The 15,241-nt window shown below is 43.0% G+C and overlaps 1 protein-coding gene across 1 annotated transcript in view; it reads right to left on the bottom strand.

Moving 5' to 3' along the window:
* Positions 1–15,241, bottom strand: part of Htr2a (5-hydroxytryptamine receptor 2A) — a 65,396-nt gene that overhangs the window by 49,279 nt on the left and 876 nt on the right. Inside the window, exons 1-2 of the mRNA XM_031362284.1 lie at positions 14,599–15,241; positions 11,750–11,950 (exon numbers count right to left, since the gene is read on the bottom strand). The exon at positions 14,599–15,241 is cut by the window's right edge and continues 876 nt beyond it. Coding sequence (XP_031218144.1) covers positions 11,750–11,950; positions 14,599–15,010 — 613 coding nt within the window. The 5' untranslated portion in view covers positions 15,011–15,241. The remainder of the gene's footprint in view (positions 1–11,749; positions 11,951–14,598) is intronic.

The following is a 15,241-nucleotide window of genomic DNA, read 5'->3' as shown; positions in this document are numbered from 1 at the left end:
TGGTAGAGCTATAGTTGATAGGGACCTAGCTCACTGCCCTCTTGCAGTGGACTCAATAAACCATTAAACAACAACAAAAACAAAGGATCTTCGGTTAACTGAAGAAGCCTCCAACATCAAATGCATCATGTTTGTGTGTGTGTCAGGGGGCGGGCAGAGATATGGCCAGATATAGAATACGATGTCTAAGATAAAAGCCCTAGGCATGAAGTTATCATGCTTCCTGCATACCTGGCAATTGGAGATCTTCTCTCTTTAGTTAAGACAAGCTTGAACATCTCTCTTCAGATGAAACAAAATTTTAGTAAGCGTGTTTACCAACGGCAGATGGATGAACTGACTTATTAGAGAGTAGATAAGAGGCAGTCCTTTGGCTCCTGTATCACACTGGTGATGCTGATCAACCTGGTGACGTATTTAGCTTGGGAATGTACCCTACTAAACATGACCATCCACATGAATCTTTACAGTATCTGGTTTGGGACTTTAAAAGGGGGCAAGGGTTGAAAAGGTATTGTAGTGAATCTGCTCCACAGACGGCAGTGGAGAACAAAAGACGACTCACATTTTAAAGAGACTGTAATAAGCCAAGAATGGGGCTGGGGAGATGGCTCTGTGGGTAAAATGCTTGCCACATGACGTGAGAACTTGAGTTTATGTCCCCAGGATGCATACAGAGCTGTATATTGTAATCCTGTCTTCAAGCCCAGCACTCTTAGTTGGGAATGCGAGGTAGAGACAGAGGGTTCCCTAGGAGCTCACTGGCCAGCCAGCCTGATGTACATAGTAATGAACAACAGGAGACTGTCTCAAGCAATGGGGGAGGCAAGGATCAATACTTAGGTCCTCATAGTATGATTTCATCTTCACACACTTATATCACACACACGCACACACACACACACACACACACTCTACACACACAATTTGATAATAACAAGAGAGGCAAGCATGAATGACCCTCAAAGTTCTCAAGAACGTGTTTTCATGTGTTAGGCGACTGGGTTCTCAATAATTCTATACCTCACCACAGCCAAAGGACCTAACAACTGGAGCCAGGCATTAATAATGAGAAAGGTGAATTTGAAAATTCACTTCCAAGATGCCACTTTAAAAATATGCCATTGTAATTTCTACTTCTTATAGTAATCCCAATGACAGAGGCCCTACACTAGGGACCTGGAATGCCTCAGAAGATTGCCTCCTTATGAAAAGCGACAAAGGTTTATCACAGACCAGTGAAACTGTTCGCTCGATGTTTTCCTAGAACAGCCTGTCCAGAAGAATTCTGCAAGTTTTCTGATAAAAATATTTCGCTCTCTAGATGTCATCAAGCAGGAATTTCCGATGTGACTGGTATGAGCCAGGGTTAATCCTGGAACTGGGATATAAAAATAGCAGATGGTTGATGCCCGAGAAGGGCAAGCTGGGCCCGTGCATGCCAGGGGAACAATATTCAGGTTTTAGATAACTAGGTTTGTGTAATGGAGCACTGATACCCAGGGCAGACGACTAGAGAATATTGGAGTTATAAAAGACTTCTTTAAGGGTCTCTAAGAAGGTCCATTTTTTTTCTTACCATATTTTCGGATTATAGTTCTTCTTCCCCAACTCCTCTCACATACTCCTCACCCACCCAAATCCCCACCTTCCTTTCTCTCTTTCAATAGAAAGCAGAAATATCTAATAAAAATTAATAAAACTAAAATAAGTTAAAATAAAAAGAAACAAAACAGAATAGAACAAAACAAATGGGGGGGGGGGGAGAAGAGCCAAAGAAAAACACAAGAAACACAGAGATTTAGAGACACACACACATTTGTAGCCCAGAAATCCCATAAAAACACAAAACCAGAACCTATACTATATAAGCCAAAGACCAGTAAGGTAACCAGAACCCATAGTATATAAGACCAGTGAAGTAAATATCAAATGCCCAGACAATGCATTCTGGACTAAAAACCTCCCCAAATACCATCAAGTCCACTTTGTGCTGATCCTGGGCACTGCCCTCAAGTGTGGTTTGTATGCCCAGTGAGACTCCTTTGGGGAGAACTGATTTTTCTTTTTTGAGAATTTTTTTTTTTTTTAAATTTATAGAGCTTTTCAAATTTTTTTCCTGGAGTGAAATAAAATAAACTTATAACGATTTAGTTTTTTCACTGTCAATGATTACTTCCCTGTTAGTATTTATCACTTATGAAGAATGTTTCTATACTTTTCCTAAAATATTAATTTGACTAGTAGTAAGGTCTCATTTTCCCCCTAAATTATAACGTATTTATTTTCAGCTTAAAACATTAATTTTTTTATTTATTTACATCTCAAAAGTTTGGTCCCCTCATGGTCCCCCCTTCCCAGAGTTCTTCACTCCCTCCCTCCCCTCTCCCCTTGGCCTCTGAGAGGGTGCCTTCTCCCCTACCCCTACAGCCCCCTTCTCTGTGGCATCAAATCTCTAAAGTTTAGGAGCATTCTCCATCAGTATAATCCATTATATAAACAAACTCAAAGAAAAAAAGCACATCATCTCATTAGGTGCCTGCAGGGATTCTGGGGAGCCTTCGACAAAATCCAACACCCCTTTATGTTAAAGTCTTGGAGAGATTAGGAGAATTCATAGCACATACCTAAACATAATAAAAGCAATACAACATCCAACTAAATGGAGAGAAACTGGAAGCAATTACACTAAAAGCAGGGACAAGACAAGGCTGGGCACTCTCTCCCTATCTATTTTCTGAGAACCTTAACTCTTTGTGGTGCCTCTCTCCCACAGCAGTCTCTTGAAAGTTCTCCCTCCCTCTTCATTTCTTTGGCTAACACTGCACTCACCCTTCAAGATTCAAGTTTAAGCTTCCCCAACCCCAAACCTGGACAGAGTTCTCTGTATGTCAATCAATCAATATGCAATTCTACTTTCTGCTGCACGGAGCTGTTTCTCCAGGTTTTAGTGTGTTTATATATTTACTTTTAAAATTTTTATTAAAGATTAAGTTGTGATAATTTTATGCACAGATCCAATATTTTGCGAGCACATCCATCCTGTGGTCCTCTCATGGCCCTCCCATCCCTACAGCTGGTTTTTGTTTTAAAACAGTCTGGGAGCATTTCCATGGGAAACCTGACGGTTGTACATTTGTACCCTCACATACTTGTACAGTCTCGCCCACTGTGGGCGCTCACTGACTTGTAGTGATGTTTAATGTGACCCTTGAGAGGATTCCCCTGCTAGGAGGGCGGGCTCTGTGGAGACGAAGAACCCTAGAAAATAAGTCTGGCGACTCCACTTTCAAAATGTGGAAATTTAATTATAATTTGACATGCAAATTTCCTTAGAATGTGACAATCCCCAAATAAAGGAAACAAGTATCAGAGGAGTAACCTAGATACCATATGCCTAGACAGTTTATGGCAACCAATGATACCGTGGGCAGTGGACAAACCCTAAGCCTAAGTGGGGCATGGAAATCCTGCCTGGGAGGCCCACTGGGGCCTCCAGCAGATATAGAAGCCTGCCGCTTGCCTTTTTCTCTCTTCTCTGATTCTCCCCTCACCTGCTCGCCCAACTGACAAAGAAACATCTCTTAGAGAGTACTTTGATTCCAAATTGAGAAAGCCCACTTTAGAAAGGAACGATTCCCAAATGCTTTCTGAAAAAATTTCAAAATCTCAAACAAAGCTTACCAGCCAATGGGGAGTGTACAACAGAGTGAAGCCCGCGGAGGGTCCTTTCTTAACAGCTGCTACTAATTAGGCGTTGTTAATAAGTGTACCAGTCTGATGCTAAGTAGGACAATAAAGCAAGTCCTTTCTTGCATAACTATTAGTCTTTATCACTTGAAGTATAGGGAAACGTTCTAAAAATAGCTTTGAGACAGCACATAGAAATACAATTTCTTTTAAAGGTGTCTCGGTGTCAGACTGAAGAAATGAGTTCTCGGGAGCGCTAGGAGAGGCATTTTCTGTTATCATAGGGGCTGGCAGAAAGATGAAGTAATCTTTACTTTGTGTTTGGATTGCTCTCTGTTTCTTGTTCTCTGGGAACTCGTGACCTCGAAGGGAAATAGATTACTATCACATAAATGGAAGAGGGGAAGAGATAGGGGCGTTGGAAGAACCAAAGTAGGGTGATACCTAATTTCTGGAGAGAAGAGAAGCTTGAAGAAGGCTTCCTAGAGGTGGACGATCCTCCAAGCAAGGGGCAGGGGAGGCACATCAGAGAGACACTAGTTGCAGGAACTATGGTGCCTCATTGTAGCTGCAAAGTGGATACTGGGCTAGGCTGTGCTAGGAGATACAGCTGCAGTCACAGCCTATGGAAGTTTCCTTGAAAAATGTGAACATGCTGTCCCCGGATGGTAGCTAAGCCAAAAACGAACTCTTTGTTCTTAAATTGCTCTTGGTCATTGTCTTAGGAATTGTCAATGATGTTCATTTATCGGAAAGACCGTTTTGAAGGTATTTTCAGATCCAACTTCCCCATGAGCATTCCACGAACATAAATAAGGGCAAAACCTGCTGGTTTTCTTCTTAAACTGAAATTATTAAAGGATGTAAAGATGTACCGAAGTCCATGTTTGTGAGCTGCCATGATATCTGAATGCATGTATGCACTGTGTGGCCAAGTATGAAAAGAGTCCCCTGTGCAAATAACGATGAATTAAAACAGTATAGTTCTCACTGCTCCTAGGTGCCCATCCTGGGAAGGGGGACCTCCCTTCTGAATAAAGAAGAGGCTTGATCCAGGGACCTGAGCTCTGGTGTAGTCTGTGCATGAAGTCCTTGAGGATGGAGGCCTTGAATAGATGCTACCCAGACTGCCTTTGTCTGTTACAGAAATAATAACACAGACAATGGTGGTCGTGCTTAGCCTTGAGGGGCAAATCTTTCTATTTAGAAGCACGTCAAAATCACATGCATTTCTGCAGTGAAATACTGTTTATGGAAAATGGACAGGAAGGGACACGTCTGCTTGTCATCAAATGACAAGGTGCAAGGAGAACTTTCCCCTTCCTATCCCGTGCTTATCTTGGCTAATAGCAGTCAGGGATTTAAATGAGGTCTATTTCTTTTGACCTTGGCATCAGCAAGATCATCAAGGAAAGACTTCACTCGCTGTATACATTAGAGCAGTTACCTCTGGCCCTGGGAATTGGGTTGGAGAAGGACCCTAGAATGCACAGACAGTCCCAGGATTATTCACTTGATGTCTCTTTTTCACTCAGAGGATTCACAGATGAGACACAGGATTGATTTGTAATGATGCTAATTTCCCTCAGAAGTTGATACAAGCCTAGACAAGCAAGAAAATGGCCATGCTGGTAGCAATAAGCAAGGGAAGAAAACAGTAAATGATGGGATGTACCCAGTTCAAGGAAGCCAAAAGGCTCTGTAAACAGGCTGTGGAGGCTGCCATTTGTAATAGAAGCCCCGCTGATTGGCCACCACCTCCAGGAGATCTTCTCCGATTCATCATGGAGTTGTGACATTTCCTTCCTAGTTATCTAGAACACCTTGGATGTAATGGTCATGGTGGTAACAACTGTATAATGTATCTGAAGGAGGAGATGGTGGCTCTGCCACTCTTTGGGATCTCAGTCTCTGTAAATGGGAAGTTCTTCAACAGTCCTCAGTTTCCTGTCTCCTGTGATCATGACTAACACCAACAGTGTTCTTAAAATCAGAATCGGCTCATAGCATATGTGCTGCCCCAGCTTGATTTCAGCATTTAACCACATAGAAATGTCTCCTCTGCTTGAATATCCAATGTCCTAGCTCAGTGACTTTTAGAACTTCAAATTGTTTTGAAATAGAAAATCAATCCACCCAAACTCAGTTTAGAGGGGCTGAACACTCATACAATTATTTTTCTAGAAAAAAAAATCTGTCTAGTAGGGTGGGTGTCTGCTTTTAATAGCCTTGGCTAGATTGTCCAAGAGCCAATTCCTTATACTGTGACACTGGGACTTTGGGTGTATATTCAGTGCCATACTCATCACGGCATGTGCAAGGGTTGGGGTGGGGCATCTTCAGTCACTCTGGCTGGCTGGCCAGTGAGTGAAAAGCCACATCACACTCCTGTCACACAGTCATGTCTCCATGACCCCCGAGTGATGTTCCCAGGCCCTTACTGTTTATTTCAAATTATATTTCTGAAAATTGCCTACTTATTTGGTTTATTTTCTTTCCTTACTGGATTATTTGTCCTTAAAAAAACAAGATGCAAGAGTATTTTGCCTCTTAAAAAGTGCATTTCTTGGTCTGAGCTTCTCATAAGTATTTTTGAGTTTGCTCATGATGATTTTAGCCATAACAAAGATTTTTCACAGAACTTGCTATCCCTCTATTTGTCTTTGCAGTCCCTATGCTTTGTGACCTGTGTTAAGAGGCCTGCTGCAACACTACATGAGCTAAAAATGCTGAGGAAAACAAACAAACAAACAACAAAATGATGAACTGGAGATACAGAGCAGATAAGAGAAATTGAGACACTTACTTTATGTTCCTTAGTAGAAAGGTTGGGATATTTATCTGGGATAAAATTTTAATCAGGAGAGGAATGAGAAGAAAAATACAGTAGAAATTATAGCAAGAGGGAAGGGATAAAGGAAATAAAAAAAGCATTTGCAGTTCAATAAAAAGGGGAAGGGAGGCAGCATGAAAGAAGGACAGGAAAACAAACGCAGATATAACATAAGACAGACAACAGAAAAGTAGTTACACCAACTGTCCTGGTGAATGTGGACAGGGTAAATTTCAGTGTAAAAGGCTCTCATATTTTGAGAAAAAAAGTAAAATTCACCTCCAAGTTGTGAAATGTATATAAGGCAATGAAACAAACTGTTAAAATGAAGAGACAGGAAGATACGCTGGAGAGGACCAAACAGAAGGAGGCATGCTGGCATTGATATAGAACAAAGAGGAAGGCAAATGTGCAGACGGTCTCTGTGAGTGCTGCCAGAGCAGAAGGGGAGGGCATGCATGGGCCTCGGGACATGGGGGCCACCTCGTTTCTCAAGTACTCACTGACCTGTCAGAGACTGAATGAGTTTACAGCCATATTGTGGGCTGAGGATGTGAGAGCTGAGGTCAGCGATCCTAAAGTCAAGACACATTAAGTTTTCACCTGGAACTGTAGGGGATACAGAGGGAGTGTAAAGCAACAACAGGAAACCCATCAGTTACTATGAGATCACTGCTTAAAATAAGTAGAGCCTGCTTGGGTTGAGGGACGCCTGCCCCTGCATGCACACACATACCAGGTCTGCTAACGCTCATTTTGCTCTTGCTCAGAGAATATAAGAGAATAGATAATTAATACGCTTACAGAGATGGGTAAATGATAATTCTGATCATTCCAAAAGGCGATCAGAAAAAGATTGACTGACATCAACCATAAAAGAACTAGATACTCAACTGAGAGACAAAGATGGGGATGGAGGAATGGTTTAACAGTTGCTGGTCTTCCAGAGGACCCAGTTCCCAGCATTGATGTCAGGCATCTCACAATTGTCTGTAACTTCAGCTCCAGAGAATTCCATACCTCTGGTCTTCACAGGCACCTGCACTCATATGCATTTATCTACACACACACACACACACACACACACACACACACACACACACACACACACACCTACACATGAATAAAAATTGCTTAAAGACAAAGACGGATTGTAGTTTTAGAAACTGTGCTTCCATCCTGGTAGCACATTTAAAACACAAAGTCACAGTCCAACAATAGGATAGAGCAGAATATAGTCAGACAAATGATTATCAAGAGAAATCTGGCATAGATATAGTATCTACAGAGTTGATTTTTAAGGCAAGAAGCATCATTAGAAATGAAGTGAACATTTGGTAACGATTAAAAATCAGTATTAAAGATAAAATTTTGTGTAGCTAATAACCCAAAATGGTAGAAAGTGTAAATGAAGGTTAAACATATGTGTACATTTTAAATGGCACCAGAGTTAGGTCTGAGTTCTATACATATTCCTTCCTTGCATAAAGACCTGAAAGAAAAACTAAGAACTGAACTTCACTTAAGGAAGCTAGGAAAAGAAACTGTATAAATCCAAGTTTAGCTCTGTATTCATCAAGTTATCAAGAAAACAGAATATACCAGTGGACTCAAGGGAAGTTCTACAATAGATCCTGTAAAATCTTTAACTGATAATTGAAAGCAAAGTAGGCCATATACAAATAGAATTCTGTACTATGCAGCCATAGAAATGAAATCTGCCCATTTCCAAAAGTGTGAATAAGTCTTGAAAGCATAATTAAGGGCACATGATCTCACTCATACGTGGAATCTTAGAAAGGGTGAATTTATAGAAAATCCCTGTTAGGGATTTTAGGGTAAAAATCTGGGCTCCTGCAGCTTCCAACAAGCGACATTCCAATTAAAAAGAACTATCCAGAGATGCAGAGGAAGGGAACTTAGTATGGATACCTTGGCAAGGACAACAATGTACAGTGACCCCCAAGTCCATCTTTGGAATCCTGCCATGAGGGTAAAACATATCGTTAAACAGTCCTGGTCAATGCATGGTACCCGCGGCACTGAGCATCATTGCCGGGCCCTGCTCTGTCTTGCAAAGTGGTTTGATAAGATATCAAACTAGTGTGAGCTCTCTTCCAGAGTTGCAAGTTCTTTCCCTTCTGTGTTGCCCCTTCCCTCAGCATGAGACTCTGGGAAATGCTGTTTCACTGTATTTCATATTTAAATAATCTGCTAACCAGAAGTGAGGGCAGAACCATCTTCTTAGAATATTTCTTCTCTCCAAGGCTGGTTCCACGACCAGAGACAGATGGGGAGAAGGGGAGATGGGTTAGTTTAGGGGACCTGGTGAATGATGTGGTATCTGCATTTGCTAATTTTGAGTTTTATTCTTGTAATTTTCTTTGTGTTCTTCTGACTGAAAAATACAAGGCATCTTGGTGAGAGGATGGGGGAATTAACTACATTAATTGTGGTATTTATTTTGCAAAATATTTGTATGTTCAATCACTACAGTGTGCATCTTGAAATCAATTTCATTTGTTGACTCTACATGATTAGAACAAAACAAAACAAAACAAAACTACAGGAAACAATTGCAGTTGGACTCAGGATCCAAATATAAATCCCCATGCAGAGCAAACTGAAACCTCAAACCCAAAACCAAACAGTAGAACCAGAAAGGAGAGAGGATAAGTCAGGAAGAAGTGAGCGCTGAGCTTCTTCAGGACCCCGTATCTGACTTTTAATTTTTAGCACTTCTTAATTGATTGTAGTTACAAGGTTGAGTGACCTCTAGTTTTCTTAGAGTTAAGTGTCTTCTACCACACTGGGAGAGACATTTGAACACGCATCAGTCATCTGGTTTACTCTAGAATATTCACAGGGCAGAAGGATGATAATTTCTGAATGGCAATTTTTTAGTGATGTCCATCGGTCAGCATCCTTACAACCATTCTAACCTGTCTTACTCCTGGGATGACAGCCAGAAAGAGCTCGGGAAGACAGCCTTATTAGGCAGTAGATAAAGTACAGACTTTAGAGCTCGATTGACCTGAGATGACTCTTGGCTCTAAGTAACACTATCCTGTGTAATGGATACACAGGATAGTGTTATCTGCAAGTTGCTCTGTATGGGACTGGGTCTGTACAATGCTCAGAATCTCTTAACTTTTGTTAATGGTGTCACTATGAAGGTTGACGGAGATGGAGAGTTGTTTTGGCCAAGGGTAAGATAATGAACTCTGAGACTGAAGAGATGGCTCAGAGGGTACAAGTCTTTGCTATACAATGTGAGGGCCAGAGTTAGATTCTCAGTGATTGATGGTCTTCCTGTAACCATAGCCCTCAGGGGGCAGAGACAGGATTCCTGGAGCAAAACAGCTGGCTAGACTAGTAGTCAACTTGACAAGCTCTGGGTTCATGGAGAGACCCTGACTCATAAAGTATAGATAAACTAATGAAGGTACTTGACATCAACCTTTGGCCACCACATTGAATACACACACACACACACACACACACACATGAAAAGAGAAGCTGATGGGTCACTTCAGTTTCTGCTTGGCAGTGGAGGTAGTGTACTTTGCTGCATGAACTGCACTTGATCCTTTTCTGCTTTTGTTTCCTTCTCTGATAGTCTGGCTCGTGGTCCTCAACCATGGACCTCTCTTAGGAACACTCAGCCATTTAAACCTAAGGGTTCTCCAGAGTGGCCACAAGCATCTTGGATGGATACCCGCTGGCTGCTTTACCATTCTGTTCCAGATGGGGCGAGTCCTGGGTTGCACAGAATAATGCCACCAGCATTTTTCTTGGATCAGAAGCTGTCCGCTAGGGAAGGTGTGCTACACTAAGCAGAAGGAGAAGGCTCCATGTCAGAAGCCTATAGCACTTGTGAGTCAGACCTGTGACCCAGGAAACCACAAGTCCTATCTCCCGAGGTCCCCAACTTATCAAACAAATGCAATGGTATTGTCTGCGCTGCTGACCTCCAGTGACAACAGAAGATGAAAATCAGAAGAGGTTTTCCCGAAATGTGCAAAGATGCCGGGTACCCCATAACTCCTCATTGTTACCAGCAGAGCTGGAGAGGGCTCACTGTGCTCACCCTCGCCGCGCAGACGCCCCTCGTTTCCCTTCTAGAACACTCGTTTCCTCTTCTACAAAGTGGAGGTGATGTCACATTAACTACTCTTATTAGCAGGAAGGAAACCAATGAGCACAAACTGTGCTTGCTGATGGGTATTTGGAAAATTGCTTTCATTGTATGCGTTATGGGTGTTTTGCCTGCCTGTGTGTTTGTACACATGTGTGTTCCTGATGCCCTAAGAGGCCAGAAGAGGAGGATGAACCTCTTGGAAATGGGTGGTGAGTCACCATCGTAGGTGCTAGAAATCAAAACAGATCCTTTGCGAGAGCTCTAATGTTAAGGCATTTCTCTCTGACCCCGTTAAGTTAATAGGTGTTTTAAATTGCAAAGTGGTGAGTAGCATCAAATGAGTTCTGGAATTTTAACCTACCATCAAATCCTGCAGCCTTTCCTGGAAGGGCCTTAGCAAACGCAGCCTTTCCATCTGAGAAGGTCTGAGACTTGACAGCAGTCTCGGAATCTTTGATTACAAACTAAGTATTTTGAGATGACAGGTGAAATTGACTTTGTTGCCTGAGAGCTGCCCCTTTAGGTCCTATTATGGTGGCAGAAGATCAATGCTAGCAAGAGGTGAGTGTGTGTAATCGGGCCTAAGGGAAGTGGGTTGGAATCCTTTGGTGTGGATGTCACGGCAGGAAGAAAGGCCACAGAGGTACCAGGCAGCTGCTATGCCCAGCCCTTAAGCCATTTCCCTCTGTCATCAGCTTCTGCTCCTTTCTGCATCCTCCTTTAAGTCCTACGCTGCCTGGGATAAGTGCCCATACTCCTTAACAATCACAATCCAGTAATGACAAAACTCAAGTTTCTGGGAGACCCAAGGCTTAGAGGACTGCGCTCGGATGTGAGAAAGAACACAGGCATTCCTGCCTCAGGATCTGCTAGTGTGCTTTTTCTTACGTGTGCAAAACAGATGCTGTCAGCCATTGGCATCTGCAGATTCTCCTTTCCTAAAACAACTCCAATAATCATGACATCGAAACATCCCTTGCAACACACGAAACAACAGACTCAGAGGGTCAGGTTTCAGTGCAACCGAATGGAACGTCTCTCGGGGAAGAGTTCCAAAAGCAATCCTGCCAGGTGGTCCAGCTTACCTACAGATATGGTCCATACAGCAATGATTTTCAGGAAGGCTTTGGTTCTGGAGTTGAAGCGGCTATGGTGAATGGGGTTCTGGATGGCAACATAGCGGTCCAGGGAGATAGCACAGAGGTGCATGATAGATGCTGTAGAGAAGAGCACATCCAGGTAAATCCAGACCGCACAGAGCTTGCTAGGCAAAGGCCACCGGTACCCTGTGGGGCAGAAGTTTAGCATCAGTGAAGTTTAGCATCATGCTTTCTGCAGCGTGTGATCTGTACCCCAGGATAACTGTTTACAATTTGGGGACTGGGATAGATGACAGGCAAGGGAGCTACAAGAGACTTTCAATACTTTAACAAATAGCAAGTGTATGCTGTGAAGGCACTGGCAGGGAGTGCAGGGTTGAAGGTTTCTGACCTGTGGAATTATGTAAATGAAGAAGAAGCTCACGTTTTCCTCTTGAATGAGTCTCTCTCCTGCTCTACCCGGCAAAACCACATTTATTTAACAATGTGTCCAAAGTTATGTGCTGAGCCCTTTAATTGATGTGCCGGTCACATACAGCCTTTATTTATGCACATAATTTTCTTTGGAGTTAAGGTCTCTGTGGCTAGTCTAATCTTAGTCACTCTTAGACATGTCCAGTCTCACATAGGCAGGTAATTAGCGACTGTGTGATGAAATGTCTTCAAATCTCTTGAATGTCTTTACTTACAGTGCACAGTCCCTTAATGTCTTGTTAAATTTGGGGCATGTGAGAAACAGTGAGGATGGTGACGAATATCAAGGGTATTTGGCCTTGGAACTTTGTCCCAGAGCAGTGTTCAAACTACAGGTGACAGCTGGTTTTCGCAGGTGGCTCCTTAAAATGGGACCCACCTCTGGCGATGCTGATCCAGTAAGCCTGGAGCAGGCTGGAAAATGTGTGTTTTCCAAAAAGCTTAAGAAATCATACTGCTGGGGCTGGTATTGGCACTCAGTGAGCAGCTGCTTAAGGCAAAGGTGACACCTCCTCCTACCCCTGTGTCTCCCTGAGCATCACAATCAAACAGTATCGCTTTGGGACCAGTTAAATTATTCTCTCTGGAGGGTGGCTAGAGATGAGGTCCCGATATCCAAGGATTTTAAAACTTCCCAGAATCCAATGCAGGAAGCTCGGCTGATTCTCTGCTGCCTTAGGAAGATGGAAGATGCCTTGGTGACATAAGTGTCCTGTTCCTCCCTGAGTGTTTTGGACAGGACAGACACTTGGATACACTGTCAGTTTGTTCTGCTAACAGAAGGGGCAATGATAGTACATCTGCCTGCGAACGGGGAGGAAGATTAGAGATCAGTACTTTCTTTAGGGTAATACAGAGCTCAGGTTGAGCAGGCCCTCCTTTTCCACAAGTCTTATTTCTATCTTGCTGCCTCCAGAGGTATTCAGAAAAGGAAACGATGCTGGACCTAAGTCTAATCGCAAACCTTCTAGTTATAGTCTCAGGAAAGAACGTCTCCCCTCAAAGTTTTTTACCAACCAGTAAGAAGAGAATACTTGTGCAAGACAGGTTTGTGAGTTGTGTGTTAGGACCAACCTGGTTAAGTGTCCACTAGACTCTCGGCGAGTGTAGGCTGCATCCCCAGAAGTCGTCACTAGAGGGCAGCCTTGTACCCCGAGCTGAGTCCAAGGACCTGCTGCACTTCCTACATGGCCAGGGCTACCCCTGCTGCCCAGCAGGTCACTCTGCCTTCCTGTTGTGGTTTGGGTTCTTGCAGAGTCACCCCTCCCGCCCCATAGTAGGGTTTGCCTCTGAGGGTTGGTCAGGGTTTTAGGAAGTGAGAGCCTCTCTCCAGTGGCTGAGAAATGATAAGCAAATTCAATGGAATTATTTGGGTGTGTCATTTGAATAGTCAAGCTGGGGCAAATGGATGCTTGCTATTTCTGGCTTGTCTCCTTCTTCCTTTTCAGGGCTTTTCGGGCTGGATGGTCATGTTCATATTGTAGTCTCCAGAACTTGGCCAGAAAATTCCCTTGTAAAGGTGTCCCTAAAACTGCCTGTAGCTCGGGTGACTGCAGAGTGCATGTGCCAGCAGTGCGAATATTCTTTCATTTGCTCATTGTTAGGAGGGATTGGCTGTATTAGTCATACTTTGAAAGAATATCACATTCTGCTCCCCCATGAAAGCCGTCCCAGTGTTTGCCGACTTTCTGAGAAGTTTGACACCGTCAAACTGAGAGGAAAGCAAGACGGAGAGCTTTCAGTTTGTTTTCCACCCTCCTCCAAAAACCAGACAGGAGTTTATGTGCACACATTTTTAAGAACTGAGGGAACAACTCAAAGGTTTTCTTCCACAATGTCTTCTTTGGGCTGGGGGTGGGGGCAATTAAAACCAGAGTAATTAATTTATTCTAATGGAGACTCTGAATATTTTAACATTAAACCCACTCTGGCACTAATGCTCTCTCTGAAATGTTCCAAGGTAAGTGGGAAGGTTTTCCCACTCCATTAGAAGTGCTGAGAACCGGGTGAGAAAGATAAAACTGTTCTATCCCTAGACTGGCAAATAAAAGCAAAAAAATAAAAAAAAAATAAAAAAAATCACATGGACACAGAATGACAGCTAAATTATGCTCACAGAGTATTAAGATACAGATAATAATTTCTCTACAAAATGTATCCATTCTAAGGCTCGCAACTCACCAATGATCAGGTACTAGGCTGTCTGATTTTTTTTTTTCTCTCTCTCAAGGAAAATAAAATTTTAAGACTAAAACAAAGCTTCCTGCCTATTTCTCTCTTGACCCCAGTCCCTCTGCTAACAGCATGCACATGCTCTTTGGGACTAAGGTGGGGACAGCTGACATGCTAACACCACTCACCATACAGGATGGTTAACATGGACACGGGCATGACAAGGAAACCCAGCAGCATATCAGCTATGGCAAGTGACATCAAGAAATAGTTGGTGGCATTCTGCAGCTTTTTCTCTAGGGACACAGCCATGATGACCAGTATGTTTCCCGCAATGGTGAGAATAATCACGACAGTTGTCAATAAAGCAGACCAGTTTTTTTCCTGGAGATGAAGAATGGAGAGGCATGTCGGTGGGAGGTACCCTTCACAGGAGAGGTTGGTTCTGTTTTCAGCATCAATTGTCCAGTTTGAGGCTTCGGAAGTGTTAGCATCCCTGGAATTGAAGTCATTATGGTAGAGTCTCGAGTCATCACCTAATTGCATTAAGGAGTTTGGAATAGAGCTCAGAGAGATATTGTCTTCACAAAGAATTTCCATGTCTAAGCCGGAAGTTGTAGCAGATGAAGTGTGGAGAGACTAGCGAGTCATAGCCTGGGCTCACCATTCGTCTTCACGTCCTGGGGCTAGGACTTGCTGAAGCGGAGACCATGTGTGGCTCCTCTGGCTGCCTTCTCCTCTTCCATAGTAAAGAGTTACAGAAGGGTGATGGCTCTTGATTATGCCTCCCTTCACAGTGCTAGGGAGAGTCCACCGCTGAGCTGAAAGTTC

The sequence above is a fragment of the Mastomys coucha genome, unplaced genomic scaffold (assembly GCF_008632895.1).
Source record: "Mastomys coucha isolate ucsf_1 unplaced genomic scaffold, UCSF_Mcou_1 pScaffold9, whole genome shotgun sequence".
NCBI lineage: Eukaryota > Metazoa > Chordata > Mammalia > Rodentia > Muridae > Mastomys > Mastomys coucha.
The sequence above is the reverse complement of the archived record's forward strand: the minus strand, read 5'-3'. Positions and strand labels throughout refer to the sequence as shown.